This window comes from Falco cherrug, chromosome Z, assembly GCF_023634085.1.
Source record: "Falco cherrug isolate bFalChe1 chromosome Z, bFalChe1.pri, whole genome shotgun sequence".
Lineage (NCBI taxonomy): Eukaryota > Metazoa > Chordata > Aves > Falconiformes > Falconidae > Falco > Falco cherrug.
The window spans coordinates 32147545-32169395 of record NC_073720.1 but is presented as its reverse complement, the minus strand read 5'-3'; the positions used below and the strand labels follow the sequence as shown (position 1 = coordinate 32169395).

The 21851-nt window shown below is 36.0% G+C and overlaps 1 protein-coding gene across 10 annotated transcripts in view; it reads left to right on the top strand.

Moving 5' to 3' along the window:
- PTPRD (protein tyrosine phosphatase receptor type D) overlaps nucleotides 1–21851 on the top strand; it is a 380483-nt gene that overhangs the window by 307076 nt on the left and 51556 nt on the right. For all 10 annotated transcript variants that reach the window (XM_055699500.1, XM_055699499.1, XM_055699498.1 and 7 more), the window contains 2 exons: nucleotides 10334–10457; nucleotides 20691–20866. In XM_055699500.1, the coding sequence (XP_055555475.1) occupies nucleotides 10334–10457; nucleotides 20691–20866 (300 nt within the window). The remainder of the gene's footprint in view (nucleotides 1–10333; nucleotides 10458–20690; nucleotides 20867–21851) is intronic.

Here is a 21851-nt window from a genome sequence, read left to right as displayed (position 1 = left end):
CGATCACTGGAAGTCATCTCCCTGTCTTGGCTATGCATTCCTGTTGTCTCTCTTGTGCCAATCCTGGCACTAGTGCATGTGCAGCTGTTCAAGGATTATCTCAGGAAATAGATTCAGCTGAAAACTAATTGTTTTATTTTTCTTTGCTGTTTTCAGTTGGATCAATTCCCTGAACTAGCTCACCACATGGCTGCATGAGCTCTAGTGCCAGCACAAGGGAGCTGGTGGGAACATTTGTTGTTGGGGATTGGGGCCTTCTTTTTCAGCAACAGCCCTGACTAATGTCCCTTAAAAGCAACTATCCAGTTCCAAGGCAGAAATGGCTACACATGGTAACAGTTCAGTTATTATCACTTCAGATAATGTTTGAACTGTTGACAGAAGGAAAAAGAGATATTTTTCATTTTCAAGAGATAAAGGTGTAACATGCAGCCGGAAACCACCAACCTTTATTGATAGTAATGAAGTCCTCCAGTTAACTCCTATTGAAAGAAACAATGATTTTTCATCAGTTACCACTGATAGTTTTTTGGGTTTTTTCCGTAATGTCCTTTCCTTTTTGGGATTCAATTATTTTATTTTAATTTTTATGGAGTTTCTTACTTTGCATGGATAAAAATCTTCAAAAATAGCCTGATAATACACAACAACTGTTAGGACAGCTTTGTGATACCATAAAATAAGATATATATCTACAGTTTCCTGGTGAACACTGACTTCTCATCCAGCTTATAGAACTTCTTTCAGGAAATTAACTCCATTTCAAGAACACGTTTTAATTATTTTTAGCATATCTTACTTTAATTACCATTTCAAAATAATTACTTGTTTCACAACTCAAACACATCTTTTCATATTATATGCATCCTTTGCAGCTCTTCGGGAGTATTTGAATACTTGTTCCTGTTCCATCCTTGCTCCTGTTCCATCCATTGCCTTTTGTTCAGAATTTCTGATTGAAACTGCCTATGTTTTATCTTCTCCATTTGGAAGAGTATCACTTCCTTCCCTGTTCCAGCTTTCTCTTCAGACAGGCAGAAACTTCCCCTTCTCTTCACCACTTCCAAAAGAAAGAAAAAATTGTTCTTTCACAGAAGGCACACATCGACATGCTGTCTCTTCTGCTGATTTACTTATACACAGTGGCATCATTTTCTATGAAACTGATTTCCTTGCACTCTCCTAGGGAAGCTGAAGGAAAACTTCTTTGTAGACCTGTTTAACGCAGTATTCTCCATTCATCTGGCAAAGAGCTTCCCAAATGGGTTTTTATGGTGTTGGGGTTTTGGTGCTTGGTTGGTTTTTTGTGTTTTTTGTTTTTTGTTTTTTTTTTTTTTTTTTTTATGAGAACATGTTCCTTTTTGTGCTGTGTGAAATCTAATAGAGAAACAATCTGAAATTATTATTGAAGACATTATAAGTCTAAACTGCATCCCTCTGCACTCTGGTTCGAAAGGAATACCCAGGGTAGTGTGGCAAGTTGGGAAAGTATTGCAAAAATGTAAAGAGTAATATGCACAGAATAAACTATATATTCGGGGTGGGGGATGGGGAGCAGGTGGATAAGAAAGGAAAAAAAGTAGGACTCCTGCATTGTTATGATGTGGTAAAGGGAGTGTATTCTCCAGGGAAGACTGTCTTCCAGCTGTGTAATGTTTTCTAAGCTTTGATGTCATTGAGTGGAGGAGATCCTACTTCTAGAAGTCTTCAGAAACTAGTTCTGTGTCTTCTTAGTATTTCTTAGTGGCTTCTTCAGGGCTTCTCCTACCCCAGCTTTCACAGGGGATGATCATGAGAACAGTTATTATATCCCCTCTCCTTTATCAACTATCATTATACTTCTCTCACAACTTTACCTTGGATACCAGATTTCATGGGAGAACAGAGGCTAAGCTTTTAAAGATTATGACTATTGCAAGATTTAAATAAACTTATAATTCACTTGTTGGATAAAGTGGCTTTGTAGCTTTAGCATAGATAGTGCTATGTCCTCTTCTCAATAAAGTTAATTTCTACTTCAAAATATTTTTTTCAAAATACTTCATTAATTATTATTAGCTTGGAATCCCCAAGCCTTAGGGAGATGTTGTTTTACTTTGTTAGCATGGCATATCCTTTATGTCACATAGTTCTTTTGTACTCTCTAATTTAAAGGCAGGGTTCTTAGCCCTAGCTGATTATTATGAAGCTTTTGCTGACTTGGGCAGTTTCAGTGGGATTTTTATGTAATGCAAGGGTCCATATGGACTTGACAGCTGCTAAGCAGAAAGCCATATTCATAAGTGACTGACCTTTTATTGTATCTCCTTCTTAACTCATGTTTCAGCATTTAACAATAAAAAGTGGTCACAGAGATAGACTGTATCAGAGCTGTGTCTGCCTACTTTATGTAATACACTGGATGTATTTGTAAAATTGTTTCCTCTGATAACATAGAACAGAAAGTCTGTTCCTTCAAAGCAGATTCCTGGGTCTTATGTAAAATAGTTTCACATTTATTATCTGAGATCTGTAGTATAGCTTCACATCCTTAAGGAGAAAGATTCAGTTTTATACCATTTTTTTTTGTGAGAACCTGTCACTGCACCACAAAAATTACACTCCCAGCTTCTATGTGTTACAGTGTGATTTACTGTCTATGTGTGTGTGCACCAGTTAACTAATGTTACGTGAAGTTGTATATAATTTTACTGGTTTTCCTCATCAGGCTTCTTTCTGTAAATTACCGCCGGTCTTTTGCTTCAACACTGAGTATTAGACAAGATGAAGATGCGTTTTGACTGTGTGCCACACTGCTGTACTACTACAAGTTTTATTGTAGCCTTTCAGTATCATTGGGTAGGATTTGTGATAAGAAGACAATATACTGATATAGTACATTTATCTTTTTGTATCTCAAGCTGCAACAAGATAAACAGTGGACACTAAAACACAATAAATTTTATATAGTAGAAGCACATACAAAACTTATTATTGATATAAAACACTTTAAAAGTCCATGAAGAACAGACGACCTACTGAATTAATCTGTACCAAAGAAATGGCTGCACTTTACTGCCATACCATTACAGATAATAGTGACTCATATGTAAAAATCAATTTCTTCTCAGCAAAAATGTGTTTTCTAGTCTTTTTCTTTACAATAGTTTCCACTTTCTAATATTATAAACATCATGTATTAGTATTCTGTAACTTTACTATTGTAGGATGTGCTCCATTTGTGGAGAAACAATTCGTGCACTCAGTGAACTATGAGAAGTTGTTTGTCTTCTTAGTAACACATATGCTGTAGCATTCACCTAGGTTATTTGGTGCTTAGTTCCACCAAAGGTTGTGTCTGAGCCAGCGGGATAGTTATCATAGGGAATTTTAAAGACAATGCAGGAATCCGAAGTGGCAGTAGTCAAGATTTATAGTACCATATTATCTCCTTCTTTTGTGCTGTGAGTGCTTCCTTGGGATAAAAGCATTTGTTTATGCTTATATAATTAAGACAATATTCTGATAAAAGAAAGCTAGTGTTAACATATTAGAATGCTGTGTTTTGGTCTGATATCTAATGCCATTTTGCCAAGGAATTCCACAGAGACAGTTTAAATAGTCAAGTACTGTAATAAAAGTCAGTTTTATTTTGTCCAACTGAAAGCAGTGTAGGAAGAGAAAAGTAGTCCATTTCTTACAGCAAGAATTATTCAAGGATAGACTGTGTAGGTCATTATTGGTAAAACTGAGTTTTTTGGGGGGCTCTTTGTAAGATTAATTTACAATATTTTTTTGGGGGGATGGAGGGCAATGGAGAAATCATTTATGAATTTTACTCCTTTCACAAAAAAATAATAATGTTGCCAGTGCTTTAAAAATACTTTGAAAATTTAAAGAAACACCATTGCCTCATAGGAGGCAATTCCAAAGTTTAGTGTTTCAGAGCTGCTGTATTTTATGTAATATATAAAACAAAACAACAGGATGCTTTAGTCACAAAAAATATTTAAAATAAACAAAGCATTTTACTACTCAGGTATTCTTCTGCTCCTGATATTTATTTGCTACCTGAAGTTGAGTGCTTTCAACACAAAATTATTTCCACCACAACTGGTTTTTGGTATCACATACAAAGTTTAATTGCAGATGGGGAGTAAGCAAATTGTGTTTAAGACTAGAGGCAAAGAAACACGGAACAGTGGGATTGGTTCTTAAAAAGTTAGGTTTTCTAAAGATTTTTATGTAATAGAGACTCTTCTTCAAAGGTGTTCAAAGAATGGTTGTTTTCCTCCTTAAGTGTACTTTAGTTATATGCATTTATAGCTTGTTTAATTCCACTGGCATCAGGTTTTACATGATCTCATTTGGTCATAGGAATATTAGCTTGACATTGCAGAGAAAATACTTTTGTTCTTGAGAAGAGTTTGGCAAAAGCCTTAGTTGTATTTCTAGCTACTCTTGAAAAACTTTCCTTTGAGATTCAACAGGAAGTGTCTCATCTGTGCATTTTTAACTGTTTTTAGGGCCAGGATGCAAAATTGTATTTGAGTTCCAAAGAATATTTAGTTAGCAAAAAATGAGGGTTATTCCCCCCCATATCTCTTGAAAATGGCAGCCTTTACAGCATGGTGTAAAAAGCTCTGCCTTAATTAGAAAATTTAATTCCATTTGGCAAATTGCCATGATCATGTATTAATGTTCATGCATCTAGCATTCATATTTTGGTAATGTAGTATGTAAATCTCATTCTATTAGTAAGTTTCCTGCATAATATGATAGCATCCTATTATAGATTCATGAGCTATGATAGGAACTTTTCATTGCAGTTGCTGACATTGGTAAAAGCGGGTCAAACTGTTCAATTTTATGGGTAGCTGACTATCTTGTCCAGTTTTACAGTCTATTTGCATTGACATCCTCTAAAATTTGGGGGTTTTCATTCTTTTTTCTCTGCCTGGTCTTAGGTTGTTGCTCTGTGACTCAGTGATTTTTCATGATTTAATTTGCAGCTTCAAACACAGCACCTACAGTGCTGAGAGTCTCTTTACAGGACATGCTACCTTCCCCATCTGGGCTTGTGAAACCTATGCAGTAACTCACAATCCGTTTAACCCCACCTAGTAATTTTAAGTTAGTAAGTACCCCACAGCCACTTGCTCGCTTGTCCTTCACCACCCCCCCACCACCACCAAGAGGGATGAGGAGGAGAATCGGAAAAGGAGTGTATAATTCAAGGGTTGAGATAAGAACAATTTAATAGGTAAAGAAAAAGCCACACACACAAGCAGAAAGAAACAAGGAATTCACTCACCACTTCCCATGGGCAGGCAGGTGTTTGGCCATCCCCAGGAAAGCCGGGCTCCATCACACGTAACGGTTACTTGGGAAGACAAATGCCATAATGCCAAATGTGCCTTCTTCCTTCTTTTTCCTCCAGTTTATATACTCAGCATGACGTCCCATGGTATGGAATATCCCTTTGGCCAGCTTGGGTCACCTCTCCTGGCTGTGTCCCAATTTCCTGTGTCCCCCAGCCCTCTGGCTGGCAAGGCCTGAGAAACTGAGAAGTCCTTGACTAGGTATAAACATTACCCAACAATAACCAAAAACATCCATGTGCTATCGACATTGTTCTCACACCAAATCTAAAACACAGCACTGCACCAGAGACTGGGAAGAAAACTAAGTCTGTCCCAGCTGAAAACATGACACACATAAGGACACAGACCTGATAGCTTTTAATTTGCTGGCATAGTGACCCGTAGTAGAGCTCTGATTCAGGACAGGCAAGCATCCAGGAAGGATGGCATTTTGTCATAATTATTCCTTCCTCAATACTGTACCAGGATATACTCCTGGAAGTCTTATGATCACAGCAGGGAATATTTGCCTGTTGTTTAAGCAGTATAAAGGAAATCTTCACAATGAGCAGGTACAGAGGTTACTGGAAGGGGGTTTGAAATTCTTCTGGAAACACATTTTGGTTACTATGATTCGTAGTCAAAGAACTAATTTTTATGGATGATGCATTGTACTAGCAAATATTACTCAAGTCTTTTCCCATTAACAGATCAGACTTTTTTCCACATCCAACCATTTAGAACACAATAGCTGAAAGATAAGTCAAAGCATGGGAGGGCAATAACAGTATTACAGATATCTTTATTTCTTTTGCACAAAGCACCCGTGCTACACAGTTATGCTATGAAGAAATCCAGTTCTTTGTTAATGACAGCTTTATTGAAGGCAGGCTTTCAGAATGAATATACTGGAAATCCTATTAAAGTGCCATCCATTAAACCATTAAAGCACTCATTAAAACTGTTAGTACAGACTTGTTATTCATGAGTTATTGGTCTTTCACACTTTTGAAATGTGTCTGCCAATACCACTCTACTCTTTGTTCCAGTGTGGCTATTAAGTCTGAGGAAATATAATTAACTTTCTTTTGACAAAACAGCGCTTTGTGGGAGGATAGTAAGGCCACAAAGTGGTTCAGATTGGTGAGAAAAACAGTAAAGATTAAAGTTCAGTCCATTTGCCTGGTTTTGACATAATTTATGTTAACTATGTCTGCATGTGGGCCTAAATATTAATCACTGAATTAGACCATCTGGCCATACATCATACAAATAAATGAATTAGGAATATAGTATGCTGCTGTGATGATCATATCCTCATCTACTTCTACAAATAGGTGACAGAGAAAGCTGATGTTTGATTTTTTTCTTGGTATTTAAAGACAACTTTAGATCACTTAAACAGTAAGGAATGAGAAGGGGAAGAGTAATAACAAACAGCTGAAGTTAAGCTTTAAATGTAAAGTATTCTTAATAGTCTATAAATTCACATTAACAATAGGTGTAATATAGAACTGAAGCTCTTTCTCATAATGGGTAAGGATCTACTTAGTCCCTAATTTTCTAAGTGTTTTTTTACTTTTCCAAGTATATGCAAAAATGCATCTTAAACTTTCTGTTTGCAAGTAGTTATAATTTTGCATAGATTGTTTATGGGTTATTTTAATTTGTATACATCTTTTTTTATTATTTATAAGGTAAAGCCCAAGTCCTGTAGTCCAGTCTCAAAACTAGTAGCATGTTAGTCAGCCAGTTTATTCTGTTATTTTCCGGTTTTCTTGTCATATGTGAAGAGGTATATGTGACATCTTATACTGTGAATTCATTCCCAGATGTTTGTACACTGTAGGTAAAAACCTAAAAGATCACGCCCAGTGTCTCCTTCAGTATGTATCTAAAACAATGCAGGGCAGTGTTGCCTCAATATGGGGCACTGGGCTGCTCTTTAGTTAACATGTTTGCGTATATGCCTCAAAAATTTCTGACTAGGTAGTCACAGGCAGTGCAGATATGCTTTATTCCTGGTCAAATAATTGATTTTATTTAATAATTTATTTAGCGTATAATGCACTAACATATTGAGAACATCTTCTGTTTATTTTGAGATTACTATGTTTATGTTCTAAATTATTACTAGAAATCTGAGCTGAATTCATACTAATTACTTTTGAAAATACTGAAAATTTGACCTGCAAACATCTTTCATAAGTTACCTTATTCACCTCCATTCGCTAAAAAAAGTAAGAGGGGATATTCTTTGCTGAGAGGTCGTTATGTAAATTTGATTGCTTTCCAACCCATATGATGTAGATGAATTGCTTGCTGGTCAGATGATAAAGATGTATATTACATATGACACTCCTCTTCCCAGTGCTGATGGAAATGTGGTCCAGATTCTTTCTTTTCACCTTAGATTAAATAAATAGCACTTAACAGTAAAGGTAAAAATGCTTGTGTTTCTAAATGAAACAAACAGTGCTTGCCTGCTTCAAAATTCTATCGGCCTTCCATTTCAGAGGATGGGAGAGCATTACTGTGACGAAACTAAACTGGAAGAAAATGGAAGAAAAATGTTACAAAGTAAAACCACTTGCTTTATTGGTAATTAGGAATTTAACTATGTAATCAAAAAAGTAATGCTTTGGCTGGAGAGGGACCAAGCCCTAATATTGGAAGGATCAGGTTATTATGTTTATACTTAAGCACAGCACCGGAATGATGAGTACTTTTGCAGGTGGCAGAATACCAATTGGGTGCTAGTTTGTTGTTCATACATATAAGAAGAAAACACAATCAGGCTTGAAAAAAAGTCATCAACAGTTTTGTAAAACTTTCAGTATCTAGTCTATTAAATTACTAGCTTAGAAATAACAAGATATTAATACTATTAACATACTAAGATATGTTAAACTTAGTCCCACAAATTGCTAAGATTATGAACACAAATACTGCTTTTTTAAAAGAACAAAAGTTTTGGAGGGCAGAAGTTATGTGGAAATTAAAAGAAATCAGATTCATTCAGAGCTGAAAACCATTTAAGAACACCTTTTGAACTGTTAGTAACACACACAGTGATAGAAGTCAAGGGAATAACATCAAAACCACAAGAAACATTTTCATGGCCTTCATCATGCTTCCAAGCATTTCATTTATTCTTCATTCCTCTAAAAAGTCCCATCTCATTTCCTCTTGAGGGAGGAGCTGCCACACACTCTGCCTCAGCTACTGTAGGAAAAGCAGTATGCAAATGGTGAGCCAAAACCTGAACCATCACACTCCTTTGCTCAGGAGATCTCTGCTAGGTTATGCAGGATAACTTTTCAGTCCCAGCTCCAGAGGACTCTAATGAAAGTTAGAAATAGTCAGGAAAATTAGTCAGTAACTGTTATAGAAGTTAATTGAGTCTAGGGTATTAGTAAAAGGATAAGCTAGTGGGACTCGGTTTCCTAAACAGGAATGCTGGGGTATTCTAAGACATCTCTATCAGGCAGCCAAGAAAAGTGGATATCTTTAGAATGATCTCAAGAAAGAAACAGTCATTCTCTGAACGTTACATAAATAAATTTTATAACACATGTAAAAATATGTAAGCATGAAGCAGTTTTCTGACTGGCCAAATAGTAATTATTAATCTAAGGGATAGATCCTTACAGCTCACACTAATTAATTTTGCACATGTTCATTGTCTAATAAATCCTACTGTAATAGATTACAGGTCATTTTTCATTTCCATTAAAGTGGACTCACAGCTGTTGTAGCCCTGGGAGGAGTTGGTAGAAGTGGTGTAGTAGTGATGGCTTGATGCAGTAGGGGCAGTATGGAGTTTCCAGCTTGTGTTTTGTGGCTGGACTACTCACAGAAAGTGAACATAGTGTCGGTGAACTGCCTCATTTAGGCTTATCTGTGTGTTTTTATTTTTTATAATATACAGCAACCTTGCATAGGGAGCTGCTGATTTGTACTGGCATTAAGCAAAGGGCATGAGTCACAAAACATAGTTGCATATATGTGTTGTTGAAACAGTTTTAAAGTCTCTAATGTTACAGCCAGGGAAAGTAAAACAATATGTGATTAATTGCGACTTCTCAGTATGAGATGACCTTTCATGCAGCCACTGCTGTAGCAGGCATAAGCAAGTACCATCTGTTATGTATTTTGTATTTACCCAACTGTATGTATACCTCAGCCATAGAGGTAAAAATAAGTAGTAGAGCCTGGAGTCTTCTTACTGGTGAAGGATGAAGGAGTGTGTGACAAGCTTCAGTAACTCCATCCCGTAACATGAAGAAAACGGGAAATAAGCAGTGATTCTAGGAACATATAGTTATGTGTATAAATCAGAGATCATTAAAATTTCAAATATGCCTGAATTGGACTCTCATTTATGACTCAAGGAGATAAAAAATAGAATCTCTTCATGTTGTATCTGGATGATATGCAGTTGCTTCCCTGAGCCACACTAGTATCATGTGTTGGCCTGGCATCAAAGTGAAAGAAGAGAAACAACATTATTTTTCTTCTGGAAAACTTTTTCAGGACCATTTGGAGTTTATTTAGTTAACAGGGCGCTGAATTGTTTGAACATGTGCACTTAGTAATAGAGAAAGACAACATTATTTATTCCCCTTCGTCCCAGTCTTTTTGAGATTTCTGACAGTTCTTTCATTCTCTGTTATGCTGGAACCTGTCACTTGCCAAACTGAAAAGATAAAAGATGGATAGCATACCCTTGCCTTTCTGAAGAGAAAGCCTTAGATTTGAAAAGTTTATGGTTTAAATTCCTGATGGAAATTTCAGATGCATAAATACAAAATGCTTTATGTAATATGATATATGTCACAATGTGTCCCAAAGTAATAATTCTCTGTCAAAAGCAAAATATTTCAAGAGTAAACAATGGGATCATATGATTTGTAATCAATATAAATACAACAAGTAAGTAGTCCTTAGCTAAAAGTTTCCTCGTACTTTCTTCTCTTTCTCTTTTGAAGTCTATTGATCCTGGTCAGCAGTTCACATGGGAACACTCTAACCTGGAAGTAAACAAACCAAAGAATAGATATGCAAATGTAATTGCATATGACCATTCTCGCGTTCTACTGTCAGCAATAGAAGGTAAGGAGAGTTTTAAACTTAAACTAATTAAATCCTTGCATCTAGTATGTATTTACCTACAGATACCTTTGCATAGTACTATAAAGAAGTGTTAATAAAAGTACTTCCAGTGAATTTCTATAATGACAATCCTTTTTGGATGTTCTTTCTCAGTAATTCATTATGAAAATGCCTTAAAACTGACACAGGTTCACATGTAGCACTGAATGCATTGAGTTCCTGTGTGTATGCCAATGTGTTATTTAAAGTAAATTATTTTTACTGTTTACTTATACTAATTCTAAAAAGCAAATATAGCAATAACCATGCATGAATCGACAGCTTTGTTAATGAATGACATTATCAGCATATCTGTTTATTGAGTTTCAGTTGCCAAATCCTTAATGTGGGAGAAAAAATAAGTTCAACTTCATGTTCTCAGGGAGAATTTTGAGAACACTGTGTTAAAACTTCCATTTTTTCCTTTTCCATTTACTATCGGAATGTTAAACAATAGTATTTAAACAAATGCCCATATGCAGACACTGTTGGAACCACAGTATTCCACTGCCAAAACATTGGCAGAGCGGTATAATGAGAACTCTTCATTACATTTTTTTGGCAAAAAGCTTTCCAAAAAATTAAACATCTTAGACTTCTAACTTAAGTGAACTGTCCAATGTGATCAGCCCTGTGTATTGTGTCTCTTTTGCCAAGGGCTAAAGCAACGGGAGGTATTGGTTTTCACTCAGAGGATTCCTTTTCCTACCAGTTCTGCCTTACCATTAATCTGCTTCCTAGGATGAAGACAGATTTTCAGTTTATTCTGTACTGTTGACAGTCGGGTATTAATGATGGCCAGAATATAATCAATTATAATTTAAGTAAAACAATTTAAGTGACAATAAAAATTGTCTTTAGCAACTCTGACAGGGCTTCAATATCATACATAAGATGTAGGGAACGGTATTCAAGGTCATAACTATTTCAGTCCTAACATTCTAAACTGCAGAATGTTTTCATTTACTATTATAAACAGGTTCTTATCTTTGGCTACTCCAGACTGAAGACACTGGCTACAGGAAGGACGATATTTATAGGTGTAATCTATTTTAATATTAGCTGCTTGCAGAATAAAAAGGCAATCCCACTGTTTGAAGTTTAGATCTTCCATTATTTATTGCAGCTGCATACTGTGGGCTTTGATAACATAGATAAGAGCTTCTCAAATGTATTAGAAAATGTAAATGATTGCCTTGAAGAATTTGCATGTGATAATCTGCTTATGTTTATTCCACCTCTGAAGCTCATACAGCAGTTCTGACAAGACTTTTTGTAGCATTGCTTAGAATTTTTCACATTACCTTGTAGAAGAACATAGCCATATAGAATGGTTGAACTAGCTATCTCAGTATTGAAGAGAGGTTATTTTAATTAGCCTTATATGTAATTCAAGAAGAATACCCCTTTCTGTGACAGTGGACCAGACAAGAGAACTAAATGTCAGGAAAGTCCAGGAACAGCAATTGGACAGCTGTTCTGAATTGTTATGTAAAGTTCTTTGGAACAAAATGTGTAGCTCAGAAATAGGTCTGTATTACAGAAGACTCAAGATTTTCATAGGATTTGTTTGGAGAAAGAGTTGTGTAATGGGGGGAAGCAGGAGAGGAAATCATCTAGTTGCAAGTAAATGTGTTTGTTAATTTATAAGTTAGACATCTCGGCTTAAAAAGTTCTTCCAGGTTGCCCTTCATGTAAATGACCCATGAAATTTGGTTCCATTACAGAAAGTGAACACATTCAGAGAATGGGAAGAAAAATTAAGAGGCAAAACAGAAAACAACAGTCACGGGAATTGAAAGTATCAAATTACACAGTATATTAGACTACTTCTTTAAAATATAAGATAATAAAAATATGAAAAAGGTATACATTGTACCTGTAGGAAAGGACTAAGTATTTTAAGGAGCATGGACAACATGCTGTTAAACTGTGGTTTGATTCCCATTTTTAAGCAGGAAATACTAACTACAATGACGCTAAAAATTCTAACCCTAAAGTAGTCAGTGTCTTTAAAAAAGTAAAAATATTACAGCCCTTTGAAATACCAGTGTTAGGTCTAATGCCATAAATGGGATTTTGACCTATCCGTCGATTTGCCTGTTTTTAAGTATTTTCGCAGTGTTCAGTTTATTGTGAAAAAAAGCAACATAAATCAAATATTAAATGCTTTTTTATTTTATGATGATTTTTCTTGAAAACAGTTGTAAATCATTATTTCTTTATCCTGTTAAGTATTTTTCCCCCCTGGGATGTTACATGATTGTGTTTCTGAAATTCTGTGTGTGTACCTTCATAAGTACAATACACTGGGCATGGCATTTGGTAATAAATGCTTCTCTTTCAAGTTTTATGTAATATTCCTACAATGAAAATATGCACTCTGCCTAGCAGTTTAATGAGTTGACAGCTGTGTTTGTTTTCTTGCTACCACAGAAATCAATACTTTGAATATCGTTTAAAAAAATTAAAATTCTCCTTTACCTATAATCCTATACAAGTTGATGAGGATGTAGATTTGGACTACATTACATTTTGTTACAGCTATATGTAGAATATTTGGTTGGATTTTACATACAGGGCTTATCTGGTATTCTTTGACAGCCATAAGAAGACTGATGTTGTCAGTGAGTTTTGAACAGTAACTGTCCTCTTTCTAAGACGCAGAGCGCCATTCTGGACCTAGTCACCTGATCCCTTTTAAGAGCCAAATATATATGAACAAGAAACTAAGCTTCTGCCAAACTAATCCTACACTGGTGATCACTTTGCCTCTTGATGTGTTGCACAAACGTGGAACACTGTTAATGACCTACTCTAGAGTGGGGAGCCAGGTCGCTTTTGTTCAGTTGCCCCTCTCTGACTATAGCCAATATGAATTGATTCATAGAAATTCTTCAGAAGCATGTAGTAGAAATTTGAAATTACTTCTTTGCACCCTCTGATTACATAAAGTTGTTAAAAATTACATTATCCTTGGAACACAAGGTTTAGTAACACTTTCAAAGTGTTTATTTTAGTAACTTTTACAACTCCTGTTAGATGTTCCAACTTGGTTTTGAATCCCCACTACATTCCTGGCCTCTGTAATTGTATATAGCATAGACTTCCACAATATAATTGCTCACTTTGTAAGAAGTACTCTTTATGTTATTAAACTCACCATTGTGTTATTTTTATTACATTAGATGTTCCTTTGGAAGGAAAACTGAGATTAGATGTGGTAATTTGAATTTCCACTTGAAGGGAAACACTATCTTGCAAAATTTTGTTCCCATGTTCTTGAACTCTCGTTGCTCATGTTGTGCTGTCTTTGGATGTGTCTGAGAGGGACATTTGGAATTTCACAGTATAATGAAAGAATGTTATAACGTGGTGCAGTTTATCATATGCGTCTACATGGTATTGAAAGCAGAATTTACCAATTAAAAGAAAAATGTATCAAGTTAAAACATCTAGGTCTGCAATCTTAATCCTCTAAGAAGTAAATAAAATACTGGGGAAAAAATTATTAAAAATTCTACATTGTAAAAAGTCTTGTCTGTTCTTTTAGGAGACATCCAAGACTAAAAGTCTGCCATATGTAGCATGGATTTGCATAATGCTAGTGTTAAAAAAAAATTATAGATATATATATTATATTTCAGCAGTGTAACTTTTGTCTGATGGGAAATTTAGTAGCTAATATTCTTGTTTATCTGATTGCCGGTTACTGGTCTATTATCATTGAGTATGTAGGCCATCATCTTTAGATTTGAAAAGTATTCTAATCAGTATAAATTCTTTAACAGCCATGGACTGTACAAATTCTGTGTGCTCTCTAGTTGCGTTGCAATCTGCTAACAGTATACAGTTACACACTTAGAGTAATTGTATGCCCTGTCCCCCTGCAAGCCTGGACTGCCTTAAAAACAATGGAAGTGTTTCAGTGATGAGGGTGATAGGGTACAGAAATATCAGTGAAGTAGACTTCATGGTGTAGAAGTCTCTATGAAGTAGACTTCATATAGTAGACTTCATGGTGGCTGTCTCAACGCCACAAAGAAGTTGTAGGGGTATCATTTTGGCCTACGGATCTACCATGCTGTTACAGATGTAACATAACAACAAAAATGATGTCATTCTTGATACCCTTGAAATCAGCTCAGAACAATACTGTCTTTATCCTGTATACGTATCTACACTGTCCATTGGGGAAAGCTTCAGCAAAACATCAGTGGCATTGCTCTTGAATAGGTAATGAAGGTTTGGCACACCACAATTTCCTGTGCACTGTCATATTGAAACTGTTTTTTTCAGGAATAGTCAAACCAGAAATCATATAATTTCATATTAGTAGAGGCACTCATCAACCCCTTTTAGTTCATCCTTTAGAGATCTACATTAGTATTTCTATGCAAAAAAAGACTCCGTTGATAGATAGCTTGATGTTACTCAGTCTCAAAGAGTTGGAGAATCACTATATGACATTTCAGACAGCTGTAATCAGAGAATGATGACTTCATGTTGGATTCCAATATCGCTTTGAACTATCATGTAACATACTGCGATGTCGGTGCATTGTGACCAGCGTTCTGGCACAATGCTGTTATCACTGTCTCTGAGGAACTGCACTGAATAATGTTTACTTTCATTCTGTACCTTTTCTTAATACCAGCCAACTTCTAAAGCAAAACAAAAAAATCCCAAGCTTCGTTTCTTCTTCCTAAGAGAACTCCTCCTCTTTCCCAGCCCCTTTTTCTGCTACCCACCTTCAAGTTTCCCATTTTGCCTGCAGATATATGGCTCTTAGTTCTTAGTTTACATCTGTAATTTCACCTTTATTAGATTTTTTTCACCTTTTCCTTTCAAAACTTTGTCTTCTGTCCTCTGCACAGTCCCTTTCTTTGTCCTGCTTAATTCTGCATCTTCTACCCATCTCTTTTGACATTGCCTTCTTTACATAATTCTCTATAATTCAGCATTTCACTCTGAGATATCTTTCATCTTTTCCCTCTTCATCAGACTCTCCTAGTGCTAACAGTCCATCGACAATCCAGCAACCTGTAGGTGGTTTTTTTCTGTCTTTTTTTTTTTACCTTCTTATCTTACATTGTTAGGGTCATATGTAGTGAATTTTCCTCAGTCTTTGTAAAAAAGGTTTCATTTTACAAACGTTCATTACTACAATATCTTCATTGATCTTGTGCTGCTTCATTTTTCAGTTAGTTTGTACAGTACAATTTGTGCTTAGACCATTTGAATTTGATAAAATCCTTAACTATATATATATTACGTTACAATAACTTCCACATAAACAGTTTCTACTGGCACCTAGTAGCTGCCTTAGTTCATTTTTGCTCTGACGTAGTTCAAAACATCAGTCATTGATTTAAACCAATAGTATAGCTTCATCAGCATTCTGAGTTCATCACTGCATTTCCAACTTGTTTACAAGCATGACAGAATTTAATCCTATTACTACACACTCTTTTTGTGACTAACAGCACATCTCTTAGGGAAGCAGCACAGAAACAAAGGTTTATGGTTTAATTTGTTTTAAATAGAAAAGCTGTTCAGTACTTAGCCTTTGTAAAGGTTTGAAATAATTTCATGATTTGATTTGAGTTTGTGAATAAAATGTGAAGTCTAATTAAAACTGTTTAAGATTATAACTGTCTTCAGGAAATCAAGAGAATAATTCTGAGGTCTACGCTATTAGCCTTGTGGATCTGAGTCTAAGTTGCAGCAAGCTGTACTCCCATCACAGTTCATGAGTAGTCTCAGCATATATCAGAAGCTATAGAGTTATTTTTCTTTAATCTTTTGCACTTTAATTGTGGTATTGGCTAATCTTGTTTCATTGCTTATTCACTCTTACTCTGTAAAATCTGGATTGCTTTGTGTTCTTGCAATATTTTAAAATGAGATGTCTTTTATGCTCAACTACTCATCTGATTCTTCACCCATTGTGCTCAATTCCTGCCTGGCAGAATAAGGAGACTGCAGTCTTTGGTCATTCATCACCATAGCTGAAAAGGCTACGAGAAAATAGTGATGGCAGAATTCCAGTCTGGAAGCTTAATCTTTAGCTGACTTTTTGTGGTGAAACTGTTTATCTCTTCATGAAACTTGTAAAAGTCATGTTATGCTGCATGGATTAACCTAAATTTACACTTCAGGTATGCCATCCTAAATCTGCAGTAAACCCCACTGATGCCAACAGGCTTAGTTAAAGTTCATATGAATATTACTGAAGACAGAATTTCATTTCTTTGTCCCCTTCTTGACCCGTCTTTTTACAGAACAACTGACTTAACTATTAAGCCCAAATTTAAGTAGTGATGGCAATTGCTGCTGTGCTTGTGGGTATGTTGCCTTCAAGCTATGGCAGCTAACAAAGGTTTGCAGAATTTCATTGTACTGCAATCAAACTAGTTGTCATTTGATTGTTTTTGCACTATTAGACTTGACAGAGGATTGTGCAGCTTTCTCAGGTCAGAATGAGGTTGTGGCCAGGAAAACCACTGGAGAAAGTGACATTTTAATATTTAGATTTATTTGCCTTTGATAATTCTTTCTGCTTGGTCAGTGTAGATATTTGCAGATGTTCGGGCTTTGGGTATTTTATTTTTAAACTGCACACAATTCATTAGGCCTCTTACGATAAGGCATCTCCCCTAGACAGCTTTAAGTTTATGCGCTGTGGGGACATAGCTGATGAAAAAAACTGGTATGGCAAAGTGCAAGGTGGAAAGTAAGAATGGGAAAATGGAATTACAGAATACAAAAGGATTTTGCAACAGGATGTGAAACTGAGGTCATGCGTGAAAACAGTGATGAAAAGAGACTCAGTGTGAGAAATGGATATGATACTTGAAGGGACTATGAGACTGGATGGAGAACAAAGAAAACACCTAATGGATGGATACTTTAGGTGAGACAATGGAGGTGACCACTGTGAATCCTTTTGTTCTCTTGATCTCAGTAGAGATAAAACCCTGTAGAGCACTGTATTCTGCTAGTGATAAACCCTTGATGAAAAGGTCTCAATGCAATTTCTTGGAGTAGCACCTAGTTTTTCCCAAAACGACATTACTTAAGTCAATAACAGTTGCTTCGGTCTGTGGTAAATGGACTTCCCTGTCCACGTCCCAGCCACATCCGTTTCAAGTGCAGTGAGGCTGATTTGCCTTGTAAAAGTTTGGGGTTTTTTTCTGGCTAAAGAATATACAAGATATGTTGTGTCCTCTTGATAAAAGGCAAATGGAGGAATAGAGTGGAAATTACCATTTTAACCTAGCTGGGAAGAAATCCTCTTTGCAAATATTAGTAATTAGTAGTTCTTTCTTACTTGCATCTGTGATCAAGTAAGGTATAACCTGGAAGCTTTTCTTCATTGTAATTTAAAGAATTAGAATGTATTTAATTTAAAATTTATTTATTTTAATATGATTTATCAATAAATTTTATACAATTAAGTAGAAAGATTATTTACAATTTTAGTCATTCTGGATTTTTTTTTTACATCAGGTACTAGGATTGTCTGCTAACATTTTTAAAGATCATTCTTCAGTGCACAGTTTGCAATATTTCTCATGCTTAATTTTCATGCTGAGTTTGTGCAGTATCAGCTCCAGAGGACAGCTTTCCCAAAAGATCATTTAACCACTTTACAAAGAGTTTTCTTTTTCATTTTTTTCCTCAGGCTTTTATTTATAACATATGTTTCAAAGTGTGATACCAGTCATCATAATATAATTCTAATTTATGCAGAAAACATTTCTTTACCAGCTTTCTCAGTTCCTTTGGTAACAGCACCCAGTTGGTGTAGATTTCTCTTGTTGGCTTCATTTTTCTTTCTCATCTTTTTTGTGCAAAAATGTTTTATTATCTTGATAAAGGAAGAAAATACAGCATTATGCCTAGCAGTTTTATTTTCTAAGTCATTAATTCCAATAAGAAGTATCATGTAAAAAATTTCAAGTCTACAAGAACGAGGCTTTTGAATTCCAATATCTGCCTTTCATGGAGGGAAAACATCCTTTTCAGCTATTGACTATGCAGGTTTTAAAGTGTTTATTTTATTTTATTTTTCTTCCAGAAGAGACTTTTGTTCACCTCTAATCATAGTCAAGCAATATTCCTGTGTCCATCCATGCATCTTGCCCGAGGAGTGTCATTTGCTACCTCTTTTTTGCCCCTGAAGTTACAAATTCTTTCTTTCCTCAAAATATTTTGGCATATTTTTCCTCTAATTGTACAGAAAGTCAAATCAAGTTAAAATTTGTGTTTAAATATAATTTGAACATAGAGCTAAGAAAATCTATTGAGCTTTCTTGGGCATAAAGGCAAAAGTTTATGCCAGACTACAGCTGCACTAACCCATATGCTGAGTCATTTCCAGATTAGATTGGTTCTTAACTAGTGTCACAGTTAATCAGTGTGTTTGTTCATGACGTAAGTACATGGTGGAATGAAACACTAAGCTTACCCAGAGTGAGTGTAGAAACTCTTCAAATTGTGGCTAAAATCAAGCAAACAAACAAAAAAAATGTAAAGATGTCCCTCTATTTTCGATTTGAATTCAAATTATTTTGAAAAGACAGGAGTATGCAGCCTCAGTAATTCCTGGTTTGGGATCGCTAGCAGGAGATGATACATCAGAATGGTTTTGGAGGTTCAGGATGGGATGGAAAACTTGAGAAACTTTTTTTAGAACATATTTGAAAATGTATTATGTTTCATAGCCAAAGAAATTCAACTCTGTTTCTTTGTGGAGTGAAATTAGCCACAGCTTTAGAATAAGCCAGGGAGCCTGTATAACCTTACTCTCTTGAAAATGTTTGTGGAACCTGCAACGTATCCTGAGGTTGTAGACTTGGGCATGGCAGATTGGCTGTGTTAACATAAATCATTCATTTCTGCTCAAAGAAGTAACTTCTGTTAATTACTTTAACAGATCTTTTATATCATTTTATTATGATACAGTCGGTATTTAAGCTAACTCTTCTGGGGAATGCTTGCATGTTCAACACTCTAGTGGGAAACACTGCTTTGCCATCCCACCAGCACTGAGATCTCACATAGGTATCTTTTTCTTCTTCAAGTCATCAGCTAAAAAAAAACAGCAGTGACATAAAAACTGATGCCTGCCATGCTTTATCTTCCAATATGCACATAGCCTGAGTTAAAAGCTGGGCACTGCACCGCTGAATCCAGGAGGGATGGGACTGAGACAGATATGTCCATGTTTAGCCCTTTCTGTGAACATAGCTACCTTAGTAGTCCAGACTGGTAACATGATCTTCACTACAGCCAGTACTCGTCCTTGACCTTGGCAGCATGTTATGGTCCAATTCTTGCTAGTAGACATGGCACTGCATACCCTCAGTTAAATAGATTCCAGTTAGGAGCTGGCTCCCTTCCATGTGGCTTACAGCATGGACATGTGTCCAGTAGACACACCGAAGGTCCCTCTGTAAGTCTTGTCCAAAATACCTGACCCTTGAGCAATTGACATTTTTGGTCCAATGTGCCCACAGGTCTTGGATTCCATCTTCTTTTTGTGCATTTATTTTTTATTCAGACTTGCAGAGGCCTTTATTTCATGCACACACCATTTAGCAAATTCCACTGTTTCTTAAAGCTGACTTACATAATGTCTTTTGCTAAAATAAAGCTTATAGTTAGCTTCCCATTTAATGGAAAAAACAAACGAGGCAGCAATATTAATAGTTTTAACAATGTTCTATATTAAACAAACAAACAAACAAACAAAAACGCAACAAAAAACCGCAGTGAGCTCAACAAGAGCGTTAAATGGGTTCTACTTACAGCATCCGATGGAGCGGCTTCCCTGTCTGGCCCAGGCAGAGGCTGCCATACCAGTGAGTGACCGCAGGCAGTGTCACAACAGCTCTTAAATGCTGCTGCTTCCACTCCCAGGTCTATCCATCTGCTACAGATTTTCAGGCTTCTTTATACTTCCTTATCAGACTAAGTCCTTTGTTTCAAAAGAATGGTTATTCCCAGAGAAGCCATCATACCCCTCAGCTCCAGAAATGGCATACGTTCACTTGCAAGTACCCATGTTCCACTTGACATGCAACAAGCTAAGATTAACTGATCCAGCTGTGTCACAGGATTTTATAGCCCTTGTACAATAGGACAGCACAGAAATGCTGCCCCGCTTTTTTACTCCTCTCATTGCAGGCATACCAGGCAGTGACTACATCAATGCCAACTACATAGATGGATACAGAAAGCAGAATGCTTATATAGCAACACAAGGAGCGCTGCCGGAAACCTTCGGTGACTTCTGGAGAATGATGTGGGAGCAACGGGGTGCAACTGTTGTCATGATGACGAAACTAGAAGAGAGGTCAAGGGTAAGGAAAGCAAATAAAATATTAATAATACTGTACCTGAGTAATCACATAAGTTTTTTTTCTTTCCTGCATATATGTTTGTCTGCCTCCTGTATATGCACAAGAACTGATTTTTTTTTTTCAAGGTTGCCACCACTTAGAAGTGTTTATACTATGAAAATCACTTACATAGGAATATTAGTTCCTCTGTGAAACAAGTCACACTACTTGTTTTGTTGGGTTTTTGTACTCTGAAAAACTTGAAATCTCTTGATCCATAGTGATATTTTTATTTTTTTTTCCTGTTTCAATCATACTGAAAATATTAGGAGGTGATTGAAAATTCTGCTTCCTCTGTAGTATCAAGAATATCCTGTTATGAGGAAGGTAATGTATCTCAACAGCATTCAGTTTTTGGTTTTATGTGGTATAGATTAAACATTACTTAAGATCAGTGAGCATTTGGATTTGCTAAAGAAACAAAAATATTTTTTAGCATGCAATGGGTGCTAGGGAAACTGCAACAGCGTGTGCAGTAATAGAATACAAAATTCTCTGAAGTATTTCAAATTCAATTTTACAGAGTAAAGTAAAATTGGGAAAGTTAAGGACTAAAACATAAGGATGCTATTCTAATAACAGTAAATAAAAGATGTGCTATATGTGAAGGAAATCAAAAGCAATATTTTTTTGTTATATAATAAGGAAAGCAATGGAAAGAGTAGTAACAGACTTACGTGAGGATTTACTGTCAGGTCTTCATTTGATGGCATTCATCAGTTCTAATTGTGAATTTATTGGGGGTGGGGAGGTCAGTGAAAAAAAAAAATAAAGGAGAAACATGGTGAGGAAAGAAAAGGGAAAAACCCTCCTCAGTGGCCATTCAGAAAGAGTATGTCCAGTCCTCAGTGCCCTCTCCAATAAAGCAGGTGGTTCGCCCACCATACTTTTTGCACAGTAACTCTTATTTTACACCAAGATGCAGTCAAACTCCTCATGGGTTTTT